General features: G+C 42.3%; 1 protein-coding gene across 1 annotated transcript; it reads right to left on the minus strand.

The window, feature by feature from the left end:
- Positions 1 to 312: 312 nt before the first annotated feature.
- On the minus strand, positions 313 to 22,727 carry hsd17b7 (hydroxysteroid (17-beta) dehydrogenase 7). The gene is made up of 9 exons (XM_078561605.1): positions 22,544 to 22,727; positions 13,913 to 14,116; positions 12,689 to 12,781; positions 10,997 to 11,111; positions 8,411 to 8,605; positions 7,284 to 7,388; positions 7,130 to 7,186; positions 3,484 to 3,582; positions 313 to 1,364 (listed from the first exon to the last, which is right to left on the minus strand). Exons 1-9 carry the CDS (start codon positions 22,600 to 22,602, stop codon positions 1,263 to 1,265), a joined length of 1,029 nt encoding a protein of 342 aa, XP_078417731.1. The 5' UTR covers positions 22,603 to 22,727; the 3' UTR covers positions 313 to 1,262.

Below are 22,727 nucleotides of genomic sequence, written 5' to 3' on the forward strand. Positions count from 1 at the left end.
TATCTCAGGCCTTTGCACTGATGTTCACCTCCATAGAAAGTGGCCACTTGCATGGAGCATTAGCCCTGGCAGGCAACCGAGTACATGCACACTCGGTCAGTCACTTTAAATAGGATGAAGGAAAGCCTTACTTTGGCCATTCAATGCCTCACTGGGGTGCTCCTCAGCTCTTGGCTAGAAGGAAGTGTGGGTGGACCATGAGGGGAAGATGGAAGGGCAAATGGAAGTGGACACTCTTTTCAAGGTGCTCCCATTTCTCATCCCTCGTACCACACCCCTTGACCCCACCCCACACATTGTCATCAGGGCAGGAGACAGAGTCTGCCCTTGCACAGGTGCAGGTGGGGCAGTCTTTGTTGGGGTTCTCACGGGCCCTAAAACCCAGACGATGCACACCATGGACATCTCAGCTGTTGGAGCAGGGGAACAAGCAGCCTGCCTCAAGCTCTGCTGAAGCCACTGGTGGTAGTACTACGTAGGAGTGATAGAAAGCAGAAGAGGAAGGCCTATAAGTTGCACAAGAGGATTCACTTGGGTGCTTATTGTGGGAATGCATCTCATGTACCTTGTTGTTTGTAAGATCAGCATACAATGAGTTCAAACCACTTTCAGTTCTGCTGAATAAGGATGCTTTGTATAGGTTGAGAAGCTGATGGAACAAGTTCTGTGAGCACAAGCCTTTCACATAGGCAGGACAACAACTATGCAGTTTCAGCTTTTATGGCTTCCCATCTGTCTGAGTCCCTGCTGTGCTCTCACCTCATTCACTCTGTTGAGTTCGACACAGCTTGGGAAACCCATGCTCTGGCTGATAAAGTCAGAATTCTGGGTTAAAGGCATAAGTAATTGGGTAATTGCATAATTAGCTAGATGTCTGACCTGACAGGTCCATTGAGGGTTCCTGTACAATTTGGAACACACCCCAGTAAAAACGAAGTGGGAAGGATCATGTTTGTTTTTCAATATGTCAGCATTTTTCAGGGATTTAATCCTGCACCAGAACCTATTCCCCACCATGGCAGTTAAAATTTTGCCCAGTAATGTCAGTAGATATTTCAGAAATAAATTTGATAATAAAGACAGTAACCTGAATTTCTGCTGAAACATTGAACTTGTTTTGAAGTAAAAAATTAGATTCCGTAATTTAAAGTGTTTATTCTAGTGTTAAGAATACAATCTTTCCAAATCACCCCTTAATAAACTAACTTCTAATTGCTGCCATTAAGAATTGTTGCATGCACCATTAACAATATTGCAGTATGTTAGCTATGGTCCCCACTCATGCCATTCTTTTCTTTCATCTTGCCTTCAAGCTTTAACAACTCTTGATAAAATATTTCAGCTGTTTCCATATCAACATCCATCTAGGAAGAACACAAAAGGCTTGTTATCTCAGTGGAAGCTGTAACAGTCAGGTCACCACAATTATTTCCATTAACTAAATAAAAATCAGATATTCTGAATAGCAATGATGTCTGTTATTGATTTATAGGTATCAACAGAATCCTGATCCAGTTGGTGTAACAGAACTAAGACCTCACATACATTTTTATGAAATATGTACATATACATATATATACATATACATATATTATATACATACATATATCAACATGGCTGCTTCCTAAAGAACTGGACAAAAATTTTTAAAAGGATGAAGCTTGGTCTATCTTTAACCCTGAACAAAAAAGGACCTGCCTGGCAGTATCAGAGAAGCTGACACTTCGTTATCTCTGAAGAAACGCTAACAACCACTTTGACTGCAGCGATCAAATTCAAAGGGAATGCTACAAAGGCTATCTACATTTCATAATCCACCAGAGTCTATCAGTCTGCTAGGACAAAGGACCCTGCAACCTCCTTTGAAATTCTTAATGTTTGAAACATCATCAATCTTAAGAATCTAGACAAAGGAATATATATTCTTTGTCAAAGCCAAAGTGGAGAGGTGGGAGTCACATGATGCCTCCCCCCCAACATAAGCTGGGAGATTCAGTTACACTGACTTGCTGCACTGCCAATCAGTCTGCCATTTTCCATCCAGCAAACAGCACTCAGAAAAAAAGCTCTGTCCAGCTCCTGGCCCTCACATGTACACTGTTTCTACTGAAACTTAAGCACCTACAAGACTAATTCATCTCTATGTGCCTATCTCATTGTGGAAGTCATCTCTACTGGAAAAGTGAATTATCTAGCATAAATTTTCAACCTGCTGACCTCTATGAAGGAACGCACAATTGGACTTTGATTCTGGACACTGGGGCAGGATTTTCCCCCTGTCGGAGGCGAAGTTGAAGGGCAGGCACACACAGGTGCACTTCCGATCGGGCGCCATTTTATGTGGGCGGGCCAATTAAGGCCCACCTGGCATGACGTCTGCACATAAACGCTATGCACTCCCTGTGCAGGGGGGGGGGGGGGGTGAAATCCCAAAATCGAAAGTGCGCTCTTTCGCGCACGCACACGAAAGAGCGCACTCATCTCCCTGAGGCTAAGTGCAGCCTCAGGGAGATCAGCTCTAAATATCAAAAAGCTAAAAATAGAAAAATAAAATTTCCCTAACATGTCCCCTCATGTGACACTGTCACATGAGTTGGGACATGTCTATATTTTTACAAAAACTTTATTCAAATTTTTAAAAACCTACATGAAACCTCATCCCGCCCGTGGATGAGGTTTCATGCTTTTTCTAATTCGCGCTGGGGCTCCTGGCCTGCCCACCAACCTTAAGATTGGACAGGCAGGTCCTTTAATTACTTAATTGACTCTGTCAATGGTCTCAATTGGCCATTGACAGTTTGGTGGGCATGTAGCTGATGATTTTTGAATCTGAAAATTTGCATGGGGCGCGGTGACATCGGGAGTTCCACCCGACGTCACCACGCGTCATTTTATGCATCGACAAGCGGGCCCCGCCCCTGCTCGCTACATGTAAAATCCTGCCCCATGTGAAACAATAATTCTTTAGTCTGTGGTCTTCACCCTGTAAATCTTTACTTCTCTATCACCCCCTCTTTTATTGTAGGAGTGAAAAGGAGGTTATGTTGCGACTCCTCCTCGTGATTGAGTGTGTGCAAATAAAACTACCCCTCTGAGTTTACCCTCTCTCAAGTTTGCTGTGGGGTTATTGATAGAAATTGGATCCCACCAAAACTGAGGGGTTGGGAAATATGTAATTGCTTATAAAAGGGGGAAATCAAAATCAAAACACCTTTATGTTTACAGAGGGATGGTGAGAGGAGAAATCAGGCTGTTTAATTTAAATTCCCCTCCTGTCTGTAACATTAGACTAATATTTTTGGGAATATTGAAACATAGAAAATGTTTACTTTACCAAGTATTCAGATTTACAGCCTTCAACTGTAATTAAATCCAATGCACAAGCATAGTTCTTTTTTGTTGTAAAAAGTTAATAAAAAGAGTTATAAATATTGTGGTAACATTCACTGGATCTTTGTTGTACTACACTTGTAACCACCTCACCTTGCATGGGGCTATGTAATTATTCCCTAATATAGATGTACAGCTGTGGTATTTCATCATTGGGTCCAGTGACTCTGGCTTCTGTGTGAACAACCAAACCTAGAAAATTGAAAAAGAAAAGAAACGGAATAAGAAGCTTAATGGGAATCACCATATAAAAAGTTATTTTTCTTTGAAGGACAAAACCATTTGGAAAGTTAGAACAAAATGTGGAATTTCTCTTGCCCTGTACCAACGCTTCACATTAACACGACTAGTCAGTGATTATCTCTCAAATATCGAATCCACAATCTTCAACAAAGATCTAGCATCGCTCCCTAACCTGGTCCTATAGAAAAAAATCTAATGTATTTTGTTTAATTAGGCAGATTGAAATTGGATGCAGGTCATTCACAAACCTTTGTTTACATTCAAAGTGTGGCAGATCCCTAACAAAGGCAGAGATAACCTCTCCGCAGATGCTTTCAGACCTGCTGAGTTTTTTCCAGGTATTTTTGTTTTTGTTCTAGATTTCTAGCATCCGCAGTATTTTGCTTTTATCTCAGAGATAAACTGCCTCCCCACATGCAGAGAATTACCAATAGTTTTCAATAGGCCACTCAGGTGTCTTCTAGCTGCCAATCATTGGTAGTTTAGTTGGACTCTGAAGAGCAGGTCACTATTGCATCCAGAGACCTATGGCCCAGTTAAGGTCAAAAGATGACAAGAAAAAAAAGGTAACATGCCCTTCAATTAAATGATTTAATTATTTGAAAATAATTCACTTTTGTAATGTTTTGATTACCTCATAGAACTGATCCATACAACAAAGTTAGCTTTATTTGCCACTTTGTTACATGATGGGAGTTTGGGAGACAACAAGCTACTACTAAATTACACTGCAATCTCTAAGAATCCCCTGAACATTGGAGGCAAAAGCTACACAGACTGAGTACACATGGCTAGAAAATGGAAAGCAGGGGTGAGATAACTGGGACTGTATAAATCAGTAATAGCTTCTTATTACTTATATGTCAAGTTTTTAAATTGAAGATTTTTCTGATAAAATTAATGATTATTTTGGTACTTTCTATTTATAATCAGGTTGCAAAGAAACAGAAAAGATATCAGGAAATAAATATTCTCATCAATTTAAGGGATTGAATATTTTATGTCCAGCCTATCTTGTGATGAAACTTTATTGACAACCATCCTATTTATTCTTCAGATTGAAAATATTCCACATCTCACATCACAAGTTTATAGCAATGAAAAGTTGTTCAAAGCCTGTTGTAAATGTTATTTTCCACTCATCCCCGAAAACAGGAATTCATACTGGCGTATGGTTCACATCTACACTCCAGTACCTTACTCATGTGACTGTTCTTTATGTATGAACCCAGTATTGGTAGAAGATTCAGTCATGGGGCATGCCAAAACTAACCACGCTTATTCTCTTTCACCACACACTTTCCAGTACGGGTTAATGGAGAGTAAACATGAATTCCCAGGAGCCCTGGATGATTGTGTCCTTGGGGCATAAAGGCCAATTAGTATAATCACCCAGCACTTGGGCGAGATCAGTTAGCTCATTACCACCACTGCAGCAACAACTTACATTTAGATTGTATCTTTAACAGAGAGAAACATCCAAAGGTTCTTTCCAAATAAGCACAAGGAAATCAGTCACTGAGCCAGGAAGGGTTTAGAGACGGGTTTAGCCAGTGATGAACAAACTGCAGGGTCAAGGCAGCTGAAAGCTCTGCAAGAAATGGGGTAACAAAGGGCACAGAAGAACTTGTGTTGGGACAAAATGCTCAGGAAGGGATTTGAGGAGAATGTAGTTAGGGAGGGGAAAAACCATGTATAACTTTTTGGACAAGGTCAAGGACTTTGAGTTTAATGCATGGCTGGGGGGGGGGGGCGGTGGATGCGCAGGTGGAGAAATAAAGTACAGGTGGTTACAGGTCTGTAAACTATGCTGGTGGGTGATGAACTAAGAGCATTGCTTAAAATGCATATTGCATAATATTAAAAGTTATTGGCTTGAGTGAACCTTTCTCTAGTACAAGTGTACAACAGAAGCCAAGTGACAAGACAAGCATTCGTTTTTCATTGCAATTGAACGGGACTCAAAGCTTATAACTTGTAAAAATACAGTTTTATATCCCTTTGCTTTCCTGGTCCTAACTTGGCTAAAATAGTCTCTATGTTACTAAAATGCTTTATTGAAGATTTTGACCATTTCTTCTCGAGTTCTCTGCCCAGAGACAGGTTCCACCCACAGCGCTGTAATCTCCATCACGGCAAGAAGGTAGATCCTGAATCCACCCCAGCCGGAATGGGGATCAAACCCCATGCTGTTGGCAGCAATCTGATCCATACTGCCCATCCAGCCAACTGAGTCAAACGGCCCCCCAAGTTGTCCAAGTTGCTGTAACATACACTTTTATATACAAGTTGTAGTCTGGAGCCAAGGACAGTGATGGTAGAGGCTCCAAATTTTTTTCCCATCATATGGCTGACCAGGAATCTCTCCCACTCTTAGTGCCTGCCATTGGCGTGTGTTGGAAGGATTTACAAGTTGATACTCAACTCGTTTGCCGCATTATGAACACACCTTCCTTGTCCATCAAGTCCTGGAGTGGGACTTGAACCCCAAGCTTCTGGCTTAGAGGCAGGGGTGCTACAGGACCTCCATTTTGACCACGTGTGGGGAGATGTAGTTGGAAAGTTCAAGGGTACAAGATGTCAGGACTAATTTGGAAAAATGCCTTAACTGCTGAATGCAGTGAATTAAGTGTGTGGCCTTTTGAATCTAAGGTTATGTTTAGAAATATATGAGGAACCATCTTTTGTCAAAGCAAATAGTAGGCTAGGCTATATAAATGCAGCTACAGAACTCAAAACGAGAACTGGAATTCAATGCACGGCTCTCTTGCAATTTTTAATACTGCTGCAATATTTTAAATTTTACTACGCAATTCAAAAACTAGAATTGCCTATTTTTGCATACAGCACTGAGGGGAAAAGGCTGTCAACATCACTGAGCAGATTGCAGTAGCCAGTTCCCAGAATGCACTGCCATAAGCACGAGTCATTTATTCTTGGAAAACAAGACTCTTTAGAACCCATATTCTGCCAACATAAATTGTCTATACCTTCCACTCCCTTATTTTATTCCTCCTTGTTCCTTAAGTTATTCTGATATGGTGGACTGTTCCCTAGCTGAGAAGTGGGCCTTTGTTATGTTAAGATTGTTACAAGGGAACAAGGAAAGCAATAAGGGTGATTTGAGAGCTCACAGCTGACTATTAAGTTTATTAAAAAAAACCTCTTGTGAATAGCATTATTGAACTAGCAGTACATTACCAGTATTATAGAAAAGTTTATGCCTTTATTTGTATGATGTTTAAAGTTTGGATTTCATCTGATGACTCTTAAGGTATATGCTCATAGGAAATTACCTGACTTACTCCATCAGGCAATTTCATTAGCAATATGTGCAGATGAAGACATCTAATGACTGTCCTTTGGGAATAAGATTTGACCAGTAAGGACCTTAAAACTTCTGTTTCGCTTAACATGTTGTGAGTTGTTGATGATAATAAAGGATTACAATTTTTAAAAATGATTCTCAATATTGTTATCTTTTTAGACTACATACCAATGCTTCTGTTCCATTGTAAGGGCTCAGAGTAAATGAGTTTATGAATACACGAATCTGAAGAACAGAACAATTAAACAAAGATTATTAAAAGTGCAAACTCCTCACAGTAGCTGTTCTAAATGGCTTGAAAATGTCAGAATATTCTACTCACCAGCCACATAATGGGAGTAATTAATGTCCAGAAGAAAGGAGGAAAGATACCATAGGTCAAATTAGTCAAAACAAGACCTGGACATACCACACTAGAAAACAGACCCTGGAAACAAAAGCAGATGGAAAGTTAAGTTAGTTAAAGTATGCCTATGACCAGTTCCAAAATCCCTTCTCAAGTTTGAAAGCAGCAACATGTTGAGAAAATAAATATTAAGTTGATTAGATGTTCTTTCGGCAATAAAACCAAATGCATACACAAGGACAGCTTTCTCCCATGATACACGTAGGCCACCCAATCTACAGCTCCTGCCAATAATATTTTAGAACATGTTCTGCTGAAAGTTAAAAGAATCCAGGAATTAATCTTACATGTTTTTTGACAGTGGAGATGACTTGTCTCTATTTTATTTTCCCATGGAATGTAATGGCAGCATTGCTAATCACTGCCATAAACAAAAGTCACTTGTCTTGCTCTTTTATTAGTCAATGGAGGTGCTTGCTGGAATGTGTTGATATTATTTTCTTCGTCCTCAACCCCAACCTTCCCTTCTTTTCTAGGCTGATTTTCACAAGACATAATAGAAGTATACAACCTGGGCATCAAAACAGTGATTCAACATCTATAATACAACTTGCTATGTGCATGCTCATGGGTGCACACAGGCCAGTCCTATTTTCAGGAAAGTTGAGAAGGGCCACAATACAAGGAATCCCTTGGCGTACATTACTGTAGTCTTTTAAAAATTCTTTCAAGTTATCAACAGTCACAGATTGCAACTCTTTCGAGTACAATCACAGTTCTTGGTTTCCGGGAGTGGGACACGAACCCACAACCCTCTGATTCAAAGGCGAGGGTGCTATGGACTGAGCCACAGCTGACACCTCCCTGTAGTCTTTTAATGGGTAGCAAAATCTCCGACACCCCAATTGGTTTGTAAGTGCTTCACGACTTAAAAGCATATGGGTAAACAGGCCCACTGCATTAGGAAAATACTTACTGATTTATTTCTAAATTGATTCATGTTCTAACTTTAACAATGTTACAAATAGCTTGTTCAAATATACTAATAGGTCTCATCACTATCTTTACATCAGGTGTGCTGCAACAATTGACACCAAGTTTACCTTGCTATTATAGTGTTTGTTCAAGCCAACATTCAGTAGATCAGTAGCATATTTGGAAGAACTGTAGGATTCCTGGCCTTCGCTATGCTGGTAGTCAGTTAGACTGAAGGCAGATTTCCTTGCATTCCTAGAAGATGTCCAAACTACCTGTGATGCACAACCAGCTTGACCGAGTACAGGTTCCAGGTTTCTTATCTAGAAATAGATATTCTTAATATTAAAAATAAATAGTTTAGCAGTATAACACATTCAATATTTTCCTCATGGCTTCCTTCCTTTTCTCATGTTGTCTTATAAAGGCTGAGGCAATAAATTCATATCTTTTGGTCACACTGGATGCTACCCTGAACATAGTATAAACCTGTACCAATTTTAGGGTCATTTTTTTTTCTAATTTTCCTCATTGTAAGCTGTAATTTGCTTTCTTTGGAAAAAACAGGAAGTTGAGGGCAAATTTTATACCTGGAATTTCTAAATTTTGGCAGAGGAGATAAAAGAAATTAAGTGGATGCATTTTATATGCAAAATGTGAATTATTACATTTTAGAAGTGAAAATACATAAAGAAATTACAATTTATATTTATGACTTTAAGTGTAAATATACAGATCATTAAATACAAGAAGTTGTGCTGTAGAGGTGGAATTGGGCAGGCTTTCTAGTGGCAAATAATTGGTTTGGAATTTCTGCTTAGGTCTAATGGAAAACAGAGACTGTGAGCAGTCTGGTTCAGCTTGACAATGGCTGGGAAGTGGGAGGGAATGTGACTAAGGAACGGAAATATTGTGAGTTGGGGCAGCAAAGGGGGTGGACAATACAATGGATTTGGTCTTCCCAATGATTCAACTGTAAGAAATTGTAGCTCATCCAAGATAAGATATAGAACAAGCAGTAATGCAGCATAAAGGGTGAAGAGGGTGGGGCGAAGCGGTAGAATTAAGAGTTATCGGTGTATATGTGGAAACTGACCCCATTAGCTGTGGATAATGTTGCCTAGGGGCAATATATAGATGAGGAAGAAGAGAGGGCCAAGTCGAGATCCTTGGGGACTTTGTGGTAACTGCATGAGTCAGGAAGGGAAGCCATTGCTAGAGATGCTTGGGTTATGATTGAATAGATGTTTTTCACTTTGGTTAGAATCAAATGAAAGCAATCCCACCGAGCTGGGCAACAGCAGAAATACACTGGAGGATATTGGTTCTATGAACCACATCAAAGTTTGCAGAGAGGTCAAGAGGAACAAGGAGGCATTATATACACCATAGTCAAGAGTCACAGAGCATGTAGTTTGTAATGGTGGTTCTAGCAGTTTCAGTTCTGGGACAAGGATGGAAGCCCAAGTGGAAACATTTATGGCGGGATATTCCGGTCCCACCAGTGGTAGGCATTGTTGGGGCGGGACTGGAAAAATTTGGAGAATGACCAAAAGTCAATTGACTTTTGGCCGCTCTCCAAATTTTCCTGTTCTGCCTGCGATTTCGCCTGCTGCTGGTGGGACTGGAAAATCCTGGCCTTAAAAAGTTGAATTGTAGGTAAGAGCAGAATGGATTTGGGAGTCGACAATACGTTCAAGAGCTTTGAACTGGAAACGGAGGTTGAAGATGGGCTTGTAGTTTGCTTTTGGATTTTTCTTTGAGCAAGTAGGTGATGGCAAAAAAAAAAAATCTGGGGTTTTGTATCTAGAGGCAAAGACTATAAAGGAGGAGGTGGAAAGAAGATAACCAATGTAAATATGCCACAGAAAAGGCAATCCGAAAATTTATATTCCCTCTTCCACTCTAAAAAGGTTTGTAATCATTGTTTAAATGGGAACCACAAAATATAGAGTCCAAATTTTTAATCAGATAGCTAGGGTCTTGATTCTAATAATGTAATGCAATAATACTTATGGTTGATGATTGATTTTCACACAGTAATTTACAGATTAAGGTGCCAATAGACATGAAGATGAAAGCTTACTTCAGCAATTATAATTAGTATTTTATGAGAGAAGATAAAAGGCTTGTATCCCACTCCAGACAATCCTGGCAAACGGAGACTAGAAAATGGTCTCCAAATACTGGGGTGATATCCAGCAGGGGTACTTGCATCTAGATGGAGTGACCTCTGGCTCAGTGTTTACATTCCCACCTCAGTCAGAAAGGATGGGTTTGAGTCCCACTCTAGACATCCTTGTGTCATGAGCAGATATTAATGTCCATAATGTTATTAGAAATTATTTTTAAACTGAAGTTGTAGTAGGGTCTGTATCTACGTTAGGGTCCATGTGTGTGTCTTAATTGGATTGAAACCAGCTAGTCTAGATGCTTTGTATAGTAGTTTTGAATTGTTAATTAGATAAACGTAAGGAGGAGAAGGTAAAGTGTAAAAGGATAGGTGGGGCTTCTTAGCTTTGGCTTCAATCTGCCTAGGAGAAGATAAAAACCATGGGGAATGCAATGGGAAACCATTGCAGCTGCTCCTCCTGAACCCGTGGCTCAAGATTTTCATGCAAGGCTTCAGTCAGTACCAGCCCTCTGGCAGCACGCAATGGATGGTCCATACATGAAAGAACATCTACTTGTCATGAATACACATACATTCTTACCAGTAAGAAATGTCCAAAGACATTTGTCATGAAGACCTGCTGTAGTCCATCATCAGTAAGCCAATCTTCCTGGGTGAGCAATCCCTGCCCGGTTTGAAACATGGTGAAAACTTTTCTGTTAAAATGAAAACATCATCACAAGATAATATGACTATTAGCTTCAATTTATCTTCCTCACAAACAGATAACACATAGTGTCCCACTCATTGTTATGCATTAAGACATTCAGACCTTTATTCTCAGCTGAATAGATAACTGGAATTCACTTTTACTTGAATTTTAATTGTAGGCTTTGCCAAGAATTAATTTTGCATGCATTTAAATGAGAAGTGATTTACTTCAGCTTTCCATTCCTAAAAAGAGGATTGTGCACTGCATTAAGTTAGCCATCTTATTTGTGGTCATTGTCCAATCAATCACATGCTGAGATAATGTTGACATTGCTCTTTTGTTCCCCTTGTCCTCTTCAAGGCTCCTCAAACAGATTTTCATAAATTCAACCAATCTACTGTGGTATTGCTCTGGAGTCTACAGCATGGTAGTAATGTTTAGGAATGAACTAGACTTGTACCACAATAGGCATTGTTTAAATAATCCCTGTGAAATTCAAGTAATTGTAGTTGCTTTTAAATTGCGGAGGTCAAACGGCCTGTGAAACAAATCAGGAGGCTGCAAAATAAAATATATGGTTCTCTATTTCATTTTTAATTTTTGTTTCTTCATAGCAAACTGAACCACATCCTATTACCCAGACTGCTAACTTCTACCTCCAGAATGTTGCCAGCGTCTGCCACCCCCTCCTCTTCTGAAACCACTATCCATGCTTCTACAACAGCAACAACTTTTGTATATTTATATAGCACATTTTAAAGTTTCGCTATAGCCTTATCAAACAAATTTTGCCACAGTGCTACAAAAAGAAATTAGGATAGATGACCAAGAGCTTCATCAAATAGATTGGTTTTAAGGAGTGACTTAAAGGAGGAGTGGAGAGGCAGAGGGGTTTAGTGAGGAAATTCCAGCACTTAGGGCCTCCAATAGTGGGGCAAATGAAGTGAGGGTGCTCAACGGTCCAACATCAGAGGAGCGCAGAGATCTCGAAGTATTACAGGGTTGGAGAGGTCAAAGAGATAGGGAGGGGTGTGGCCTTGGAGGGATTTCATAGCAGGGTTGAGAATTTTAAAACTGGGGCATTGCCAAAACTGTGAGGCAAAGTAGGTCAGTCAGCATAGGGGTGATGGCTGAACAAGACTTGTGTGGGTTGGGATATGCAGAACATTGCATAAACTCAGGTTCACGAAAAGTGATAGACGCAAGTCCGGTCAAGAGTGCGTTGGAATAGACAAAGGTAGAGATACCCGTAATATGTTCCAAAGTAAAAACAAAAATGCTGGAAAAACTCAGAAGGTCAGGCAGCATCTATGGAGAGAAACAGAGTTAACATATTGGGTTGATGAAAGGTCACTTGACCTGAAACATCAGCTCTGTTTTGGGTATAAGACTGATGCCTGGCCCGAACCCAATCTGTCCCCATTACTGGGTTAGATTAAAATCAGGGCTATAGTTTTAAAGCCATTTATAAAACAGCCCATGCAGTGGATAAGAAAAATTTTTAAATACATTTACGTACGTTCTTGTTCAATACAAATCAGCAACTTCAGCAATTATTTATAAACACTGTTGGTACAATACCTGGACAACAAACTAGTTAGAAAGGCTTTCAAACTGAAATGAGGATTTGGCATAATTCCAGCATTTAAGTAGAGATAATCTACATGTTGATACCTGCATCAAAACAAGGTATTAACAAGTTAGTGAAAACTGATGTTTCTACAATATCCATAAAATGCAGAGTATTTTTTTTACTATTAACAATTAATACTAGATTAGGATTACAACTGGTTAGTCAGGCTTTTAGATTACAAATGGGGTTAGACTGAATAAATCAAGTAGAAGTTGCTTAAAGTCAGTTAATTAGAACAGGACCACTGAAATAAAGAGCTCTTACTGATTCACATTTCAAAATATTATGGGTTACCTTCCTCCCATCTTCAATTATAGGGCTAAGCAGATAGAGTTCTACTTTCTGTATCTAACTGTGCTGTATTTGTCTTACGAGTGCTTGATGCTAAACTTGAATGCCATAAACAGGGAATATACCATTCACCAGCACCAATATTTTTCAACTCGATGAGCCCAAAAATGTAAAAAATAAAACAACAGATCATACCCAGCATAGCAGCTGGAAGTTGAGGCAATTTATCACACACAGTTGGATACAAGACTAGCAGATCTCAGTATCAGCCTGTCCTGGAATTTAAAATGACTAAAAGTCATAGACATGAAATGTTATCTGTGGAGGGAGAAACAAAGTCGCCATGTGACCTGTTGAATATTTCTAGAAATTTCTGTTTTAGGTCTGAAATTCAAAGCTGTGCTAACTAATTTGAGGCAAGTGTAGACATTGCTACACTATTGGGTTATGTTAACTGGGTGTTCAAAACTGGCTGAATGGTAGGAAACAGCAAGTGACTGTCAGAGGTGGGATGAGATAGGAAGCACCACAGGGTAGATCTTGACTTTATGCAATAAAAGACAGTGATAACCAAATGCCTGTTTTGCATCTCTCCCAATTTTTAATTTCTTTGAAGTCAATGGCTCAAAGCCCAGATTTATCCCTACAGTTTTTAATTTACACCAATGCCCTGAATTTAGAAACCCAATGAAAACTTGTTAAATTTGGAGTTGATACTAAGCTAATAAAATCAGAGGAGGCATTGCAGCTACATAACGTGGCACTGAGAATCTTGTCTCATACTGATCTGCTGGAATAATCGTTGAAAATCACTTTGGCAAATGCCAAAACATTAAATTCATGCTGCATTAACAATATTATTAATAATGATAGTATGGTACCTTTGCCTTATTTCTTTTGCTGCTTTGATCACTGAGTTAATATTTCCAACATCTATTTTCAAAAGGCTGATATCAGCTCCAGGATGGGACAGGAGAAGTTCAGACTTAGCAGCCTCAGCTTTCTGCATATTTCGACATGCCATACACAGATGTATCTGGTTATCTTCAGAAAGAATGCGTTCACAAAGAGCCAGGCCTATGCCACTGGGAAAGAAATAAAACTGTTATCAACTGGAAGGGTAACACATAGCTGGTGACAGTATTTATACAGTGCAAATAATAAAAATATAGGGCAAAGGCAAGCCGTAATGAGAGAGCCCCCTTTCAAAAGATGTTAAGCAGGTGTGGGCACTTAGAGGACAGTATTAGGAAGGAGGCAAAAAATTCAAAGCTTTTGTTAGTGCTATATTGCAACCTCAAGGAAGTCTTTAAACTTGTTAATTGTTTTACGTCATTAATGCACTTAAAAATTTACACCACAGAAGCTACACTTGCAAAAAAAATTGAGGACAAAATATCACTTGTATAGAAGGCAGTGTAGATATCCAGAGAAGATTGCGCAGTCAGAAGGAATTGCATTAAACTGCAGTTTCTGCCTGTGAAAAAAATTACAACTGAACAGGCAGCTGAAGGACCTCTAATACCAGGACCTACTTTAACCACTAACAAAGTGTGCAAGGGGAAACGGTTTCTGATATTCTGACAATCTTTATGTTCAGTATTTGAGTAATGAAGCAATTATCCCACAAGTTTAAACGTCCAATTTAGTAGCATACAAAGTCTGGGATGCTCATCAAACCAACATTTACTTCACTGCTCCATTTCATCAAAGCTGGAAGTAGAACACAGATCTTGTACTTGCACTGCTGTTAACACCACTATTGTTAGCAGTGTACATAGCTCCTCGTAAAACTACAAAGTCCACATCTTTTACATTATGATTAATTTTGTTAGCAATGATTAAAATAGTGCTGAAAACTTAATGACACAGGTTAGTTGTGAAGATAAAGTTTCTAAAATGGAGTGACTCAAATTTGGCTGAAGACCGGCATCTATGATGCTGGCGATCTCAGGTGGAAGCTGAGACATGGATCATCCACTCAGCACTTCTGGCTGAAGATGGTTGCAAATGCCTTGTCTTTTGCACTGGCTAGGGGCACGGCAAGTTCTGGAGCACAAATCTTCAATATTTTTGCTGAAATATTGTCAGAGCCCATAGCCTTTGCAGTATCCAGTGCCTTCTGCTGTTTCTTCATATCACGTGGAGTAAATTGAATTGGCTGAAGACTGGCATCTGTGAAGCTGGGACCCTCCAGAGGAGGCCAAGATGGATCATGCACTGTTGCAAATGCTTTAGCCTTATCTTTTGCACTGATGTGGAGGACTCCTCCATCATTGAGGATGGGAATATTTGTGGATCCCCCTCCTACAGTGAGTTGTTTAACTGTCCACCACCATTCATGACTGGATGTGGCAGGACTGCAGAGCTTTGATCTGACCTGTTGGTTGTGAAATTGCTTAGCTCTGTCTATTGCATGCTGTTTCCACTGTTTATCATTCTTGTAGTCCTGTGCTATAGCTTCTCCAGGTTGGCACTTAATTTTTAGGTATGCCTGGTGCTGCTCCTGGTATGCTCTCTTGCAGTCCTCATTGATCCAGGGTTAATCCCCTGGCTTGATGGTAATGGTAAAGGGAGGCATATGCCAGATCATGAGATGCCAGATTGTGGTTGAATACAATTCTGCTGCTGCTGACGGACACTGCGTTTTGAGCTGCTTTATCTGTTCTGGATCTATCCTAATTAGCGCGGTGGTAGTGCCACACAACACAAGGACGGCATCCTCAGTGTGAAGTCATAACTATGTCCCCAGAAAGACTATGTGCTGGTCACTTGTACCAATACTGCCATGTACAGATGCATCTGTGACAAGTGGATTGGTGAGGATGAAGTAAAGTAGGTTTCTCCTTCTCGCTGGTTCCCTCACCACCTCCTGCAGATCCAGTTTGGCAAATGTGTCCTTCAAGAATCGGCCAGCTTGGTCAGTATTGGTGCTACTGAGCCACTGTAGTTAATGGACCATGAAGTTCCCCTCTAGAGTACATTCTGTGGCTTTGTTACCCTCAATGCTTCTTCCATGTGGTGTTCAACATGGGGGAGCACTGATTCATCAGTTGAGGGAGGGCAGTAGGTAGTAATCAGCAGGAAGTTACCTTGCCCATGTTTGACATGATGCCATGAGACATCATGGCATCCAGTGTTAATGTTGAAGACTCCCAGGGTAACTCTCTCCTGACTGTAAACGTACTGTCCAACCACCACCTCTGCTGGGTCTATCCTACTGGTCATATAGGACAAGGATGATGATGGAGGCTTCTGAATGTTCCAATCAGTGTGACTATGTCAGATTTTTGCTTGACAAGTCTGTGGAAATAGCTCTCCCAATTCTGGCATAAGCCCCCAGATGTTAGCGAGGGAGACTTTGCAGGGTTGACTGAGCACAGTATGCTGTTGTCACTTCAATGCTTAGGTTGATGCTACTGACTGGTTTTATTCCTTTTTGACCTATCTGTAGCGGTTTAGTACAACTGAGTGGTTTGCTAGGCCAATTTAGAGGGGACTTAAGAGCCAAGTACATTGCAAGGGTCTGGAGTCATATGTAGGCCAGATCGGGTAAAAATGGCAGCTGAACTAGGTGGGTTTATTCGACAATCTGATGGCTTCATGGTCACCATTACTGGGACTAGCTTTTAATTCCAGATTTTTTTTCTTAATTGAATTTAAATTCCACAAGCTGTCATGGTGGGATTTGAACTCAAATCTCCAGAGTATTAGCCTGGGCCTCTGGATTACTAGTCCAGTAACATTACCGTATGCCACCTCCACTCAGCTGTAGATCTCATTACAGTCTTGGTCCAGACATGGACAAAAGTAAAGAATTGAACTCAAGAGGTGAGGTGAGAGTGACTGCCCCTGACATCAAGCCACCATTTGACCAAGTGTGGCACCAAACAGCCTTCACAAAACTGAAATCAATGGGAATCAAGGGTAAAGCTCTACTAATTAGCATCATATCTAGCATAAAGGAAGTTAGTTGTTGGAGGTCAATCATCTCAGCCCCAGAACATCACTGCAGGAGTTCCTCAGGGCAGTATCCTAGTCCAACCATCACAGCTGCTTCATCAATGGCCTTCCCTCCATCATAAGGTCAGAAGTGGGGATGATGATTGCACAATGTTCAACACCATTCATGACTCCTTAGATACTGAAGCAGTCCCTGTCAATATGCAGCAAGACCTGGACAATACTCAGGTTTTGGCTGATGTGGCACGTGACAATTCGTGCATTGCAACAACTCACCAAGGCTCCTTCAACAGCACCAACAAAACCTGCAACCTCTACCACCTAGAAGGACAAGGGCAGCAGATGCATGGGAACACTACCACACACACACTATCCTGACTTGAAACTATATCGCCTTTCCTTCTATGTTGCTGGGTCAAAATCCTGGAACTCCCTGGCTAAAAGCATTGTGGCTGTACCTATGCCAGATGGATTGCAATAGTTCAAGAAAGCGGCTCATCCCCACATTGGTAGGGGAATTAGGGACGAGCAATAAATTCTTGACCTTGCCAACAATGCTCACATCCCGTGAAAGATTTTTTAAAAAATCTGAAACACAGTGGCAGGCTATCTCACACCAACTTGGGTTTGGTACTAGGTACAATACAGTGTCAGCAGAGCTGAAAAAGTGATTTCGGGGGTTTGTTGGGATTCTTAGAAACTTTTAAATAAGTCCTGCTTCAGACACTCGAGCCAGTGCTCTCGAAACATAAAAATGTACTAGTTCAGGAGTGGTTCACATAGGGTAAGCATTATACTGGAGATTTGTGTAGCCACAGCTAAGATGAACATAACTTACTTTGGGATTGTAGGATCTGATTTTAAAAGTTTTTTGCTGCAATATATTACCACCTCAAAACACTTCTTCTGATTGGTGTACACATTAAGTCACAACTTCAGGGGCATGCAGTTTGAGAGTTATAGTGAACGTTTAGGTGAAGGCAACATTTTAAAGCTGGAACAAACCTAGTACATTATAATTTCATATGTACTCCATTCACAAATATTATCCAATGTCTGGCTATTATTTTATATTAAATGTACTTGACTATCGCTTCAGATTAACTTGAAACAATTGGGCTGGTTACAGTAAAAGCAGCATTTTGTTCTTAGAAATAATTAACTTGCATTGCTTTTCATGCCACAGCCAATGTGTAGTCATGATTTTAATGTAGAAAAATGCAGCAAGCAATTTGAACATGAAAAGACCTCACAAACAGTAATGAAATAAATGACCAGATCGTGGCTCATATTTTGCAGTCAGCAGTAAGCAAACGGCACCAGCCATTCCATACACTAACACTTGCCTACAGACTTTGGGCTTTTGCACTGGAACTTACGGTGATTAGATATCCTTTTCAGCACGAAGTCCTCCACAGAGAACCTGGGAGCTGTGTGAAGTGGGCAAGCAATCTATCCTTAACAAATCACATTGAAGAATTCTCAATGAAAGGGGCAGAGTCTGAATCATGGAGTGTAAATTAGAATATTAAATTCAATATCAAATCAGGTACAGAAAGTGAAATAATGAGGGAACAAGAGATGGGATTAAGAGAGATTGATAAAAGAGACAGAAAGAAAATTGTCACTTTTTAAAAAAACATATCCAGCAGTTATTAAAATTTGACAGAATGAGATTCTACACTGAGAAAAGTTGATTTTTGTTGCTAAAGAGGTTTGGCAGTAATTAAGACTCACCATGGTGTTAAAATTTTACTTACACAGAAATGGACAAGCTTATTTTTTTTCTGGCGTGTTTAGTTGGTATCTTTCATGTAGGTACTGCAACTTCACACCTTCCTGTGCATTTGAATGCAGAATCTGTTGATGAGATACTGGTATACCAAAGTTTCTGGAGGAGCAGGGCAAATCGGACAGTAACACCCTGATTTCCATGTTTTACTTGCATGTGTAGCCACTGGGAGTTGCTGTCCGATTTACTCTTTTAACAATGTTGAGCACCAATAGTCTAACTATTATTTATATCACAAAATCCAGGTCAATCTGTCTTGGTGATGCTGGCTAAGGGAGAAATGTTGGTGAGAACACCAGAGGAATGTCCCTCCTCTTCATCAAAGAGGACAACGCCATCCACTTGACAGGTCCAGTTTCAAAACACTGCACCAATGGTGCAGCTGCCTCTCAGACAACCCATCCTATTTTTGATTGAACCAATAAAACACTGGGTTGCAGCTCTACAGCTCATCTGAGGAGGATCCACTAGTATATAATTCTGACAATGAAATCCAATCAGGACCGAAGAGGCTTATGTTAAAACTAAATAATGGGCAGAATTTTTCGTTTGACGTGTGGGGGGCGGGCCCCACATGTCCACGTGTAAAATGACGCCCGATGACATCAGGCGAGCGTCCCAACATCACGCGCTGGCTGGGCGCGCAATGAAGTCTGACGCGCTCCCGCCATTAATTAACGGGCCACTTAAGGCCCTTTAATCTACAATCGGCACTGAATTTTCAGTGCCCGTGCAATCGTCAGGTTGGCACACGGGCGCAACGGGCAGGACACATTTCTATTAACCTCATCCACGGGTGGGATGAGAGGGCTCAGTGGGGTTGTGAATCTGCTCTGTGAAGTATTTATTGGAGGAAGTTTTTAAAACTTGCCTGTGTGATCTGCAGTACTTCAGAACGCATTCCAGCAGCTTCTTCTGGACTCTTAACCTTCAGGTCAGCACTCTGCAGTTAGGAATCTTTTCCGGGCCTGCAGGTTTCAGGAAGCCTTCCCTTAGCCTGGGTATGGGATCTGATCTGTCCACTGGAGGCAGCCCCTCTGAGGAGGAAGGGAGGGCTAGGAGGAGGAGGAGGCCAGGGGTGCACATTAAACCTCCAGGGGAGCCACCTTTGGGAGTACAGGCGCAGGCACAAGGGGTGCAGGGCCAAGAGGTAGTCCAAGGAGGAAGGGGCCGCAGAAGACGCCACTATCCTGCTGCCAGGGTGTACAGGCGGCGAAGCAGTTACCTCAATATGTTTGAGGCGCAGTGCCGAAGGAGGTTCCGTCTCTCAAGGGAGACAGTCAACTATATCTGTCAGATGATTGGGCCTGAGATCTCCGCTAACCGTGTGGGTGGATACCCCATTCCAGCGCTCTAAAGGTCACAGCTGCCCTCAACTTCTATGCCCCTGGCTCCTTCCTGGGCTTGGTGGGCGAGCTTTGCGGTGTCTCCCAATCACACTTGTGTCCAGCAGGTCACAAAGACTTTGTTCAGGCGTGCATTGACCTTCATCCACTTCCGTTGGGACCAGGCAAGGCAGACACAGTGAGCCAGAGGCTTCGCGGCTATTGCTGGCTTCCCCCGTGTCCAGGGCGCAATAGACTGTACACATGTGGCCATCAAGGCACCAGCAGGTGAGCCCGGTGCCTTCGTCAACAGGAAGGGCTTCCACTCCATGAACGTGCAGATAGTGTGTGACCACAGGATGCTGATTCTACAAGTCTGTGCAAGGTACCCAGGCAGCTCCCATGACACCTACATCCTCAGACACTCCCAGGTGCCGGGGCTCTTCAGTGCTCTGGCCCGGCTTGATGGATGGCTGCGGGGTGACAAGGGCTATCCCCTCAGAAGGTGGCTCATGACGCCTCTCCGCTAGCCAAGAACAGAAGCTGAGCAGGGCTGCAATAGGACCTACACATCCACAAGGGCACGTTTGGTCATGTGGGGGGCCTCCTCCTCCCATCTGGGGGGACCAACACCTCCCAACGTGCTGCCACCTCCTCGAGGAGGGCAGCAAGGCAGTCATCAGAAAAATGAGGGACGCTTCGGCCCCCCCGCTGCCCTACCCTGCAGCCTGCCCTGCTCACCTGAACCCCTTTGCTGCAGACTGGAACTGGCCATTGTGAGCAGCCTACAAAAGGCTGCTAGGCCTTTTTTCAAACAGATTGCCGGGGTTCCATTGTACCCAGCGGTCTGTGCACACCCGCCGCTACCCGCATACTCTTGCTATCCACAGGAGTCAGCAAATACACTGTGCGGGCCTTAATTGGCTCGCCTGCATAAAATGGTGGAGCGGACCCAATCGCAGGTGCCAATTGGGTCCGTGCCCACCTGCGCCCGCTCTCTCTTCCCCGTCCCCAACCGCTCCATCACTCCCTACACCTCAACCAACTCCCACGGAACCATGCAACTGCAGAAGGTGCCACACCTGCCCCTTTACTTCCCCCTTCCTCACCATCCAAGGACCCAAACACTCCTTTCAAGTGAAGCAGCACTTCACTTGCACTTCCCTCAATTTAGTCTACTGCATTCGCTGCTCCCAATGCGGTCTCCTCTACCTTGGAGAGACCAAACGCAGACTGGGTGACTGCTTTGCGGAACACCTTCGGTCTGTCTGCAAACATGACCCACACCTTCTGTCACTTGCCATTTCAACACGCCACCCTGCTCTCATGCCCACGTCTGTCCTTGGCCTGGTGCAATGTTCCAGTGTAGCTCAACGCAAACTGGCGGAACAGCACCTCATCTTCCGATTAGGCACTTTACAGCCTTCTGGACTTAACGTTGAGTTCAACAACTTCAAGTCATGAACTCTCTCCTCCATCCTCACCCCCTTTTTGATCCCCTTTTTTCTAATTATTATAATATATACTTTTTCTTTTCCCACCTATTTCTATTTCATTGTTTTATCTCCACCTTTTAGCCTATTTCGATCCCTTCCCCCCACCCCCATAAGGGTCATCTGTCACTTGCTCATCCTGCTTTCTACCCTATGGCACCATTAGCACATTCCTTAGCTAATATCACCAGCTTTGACATCTTTGGCAATCTCTCCTTTGCCTCCAACTATCACTGGCCCCCTATCCAGCTCCGCCTGTCCCACCCCCTTTAAACAGCTTATATTTCACCACATTTCTATTTCTCTTTAATTCTGATGAAGAGTCATATGGACTGGAAACGTTAACTCTGTCTTCCTCTTCACAGATGCTGTCGGCCCTGCTGAGTTTTTCCAGCAATTTTTGTTTTTGTTTCAGATTTCCAGCATCCGCAGTATTTTGCTTGTATCCCATTGACTCCAGTTTGGCTAAGCCTCCTTGATGCCATACTCACCAGGTCCAATGCTGCCTTGATGTCGAGGGCAGTCACTCTCATCTCCCAGTCTCAACTATTCCACCTTCCCTGGATAAGGAGGTTTCAATCCCACCAGGGTCCCAGCCCAGCGCCATCATAGGACATAGGAGCAGAAATTAGGCCATTCGGCCCATCGAGTCTGTTCCACCATTCAATCATGGCTGATAAGTTTCTTAACCCCATTCTCCCGCCTTCTCCCCGTAACCTTTGATCCCCTTACCAATCAAGAACCTATCTATCTCGGTCTTAAATACACTCAATGACTTGGCCCCCACAGCCTTCTGTGGCAATGAATTCCATAGATTCACCACTCTCTGGCTAAAGAAGTTTCTCCTCATCCCATCCTGGCGCCATGGTTACCTAAAACAAGAACGAAGGTACCTGGAAAAACTCAGCAAGTCTGGCAGGCATCTGTTACCATGGTTACCTGTTGGCTCCTGTCACCAGGACAACCCTGCGCGCGGCCATTGCTCGGGAAACGGTCATCTTCGCGCGGGTCAGTTCCCCAGTCAACTCGGCTCCTCGCTTCAACTCCTCCAGCTACCCCCCGCCCGTCCTAGCCCAGCCGCTCAAATCACCGGGTTCACCAGCTCCCGTCTCCACGCCCACTC

This window comes from Cetorhinus maximus, chromosome 17 (genome assembly GCF_964194155.1).
Source record: "Cetorhinus maximus chromosome 17, sCetMax3.hap1.1, whole genome shotgun sequence".
Taxonomy (NCBI): Eukaryota; Metazoa; Chordata; class Chondrichthyes; order Lamniformes; family Cetorhinidae; genus Cetorhinus; species Cetorhinus maximus.

Bases quoted from the DNA above. Each gene is read 5' to 3' on its own strand.
- hsd17b7 (XM_078561605.1), bottom strand. From the start codon at position 22,602: ATGACCGTTTCCCGAGCAATGGCCGCGCGCAGGGTTGTCCTGGTGACA. The intron at 14,117-22,543 runs GTAACCATGGTA...TTTCTTTCCCAG, and splicing joins CTGGTGACAGGAGCCAACAG to TGGCATAGGCCTGGCTCTTT. The intron at 1,365-3,483 runs GTGAGGTGGTTA...TGTTCTTCCTAG, and splicing joins ATTACATAGCCCCATGCAAG to ATGGATGTTGATATGGAAAC.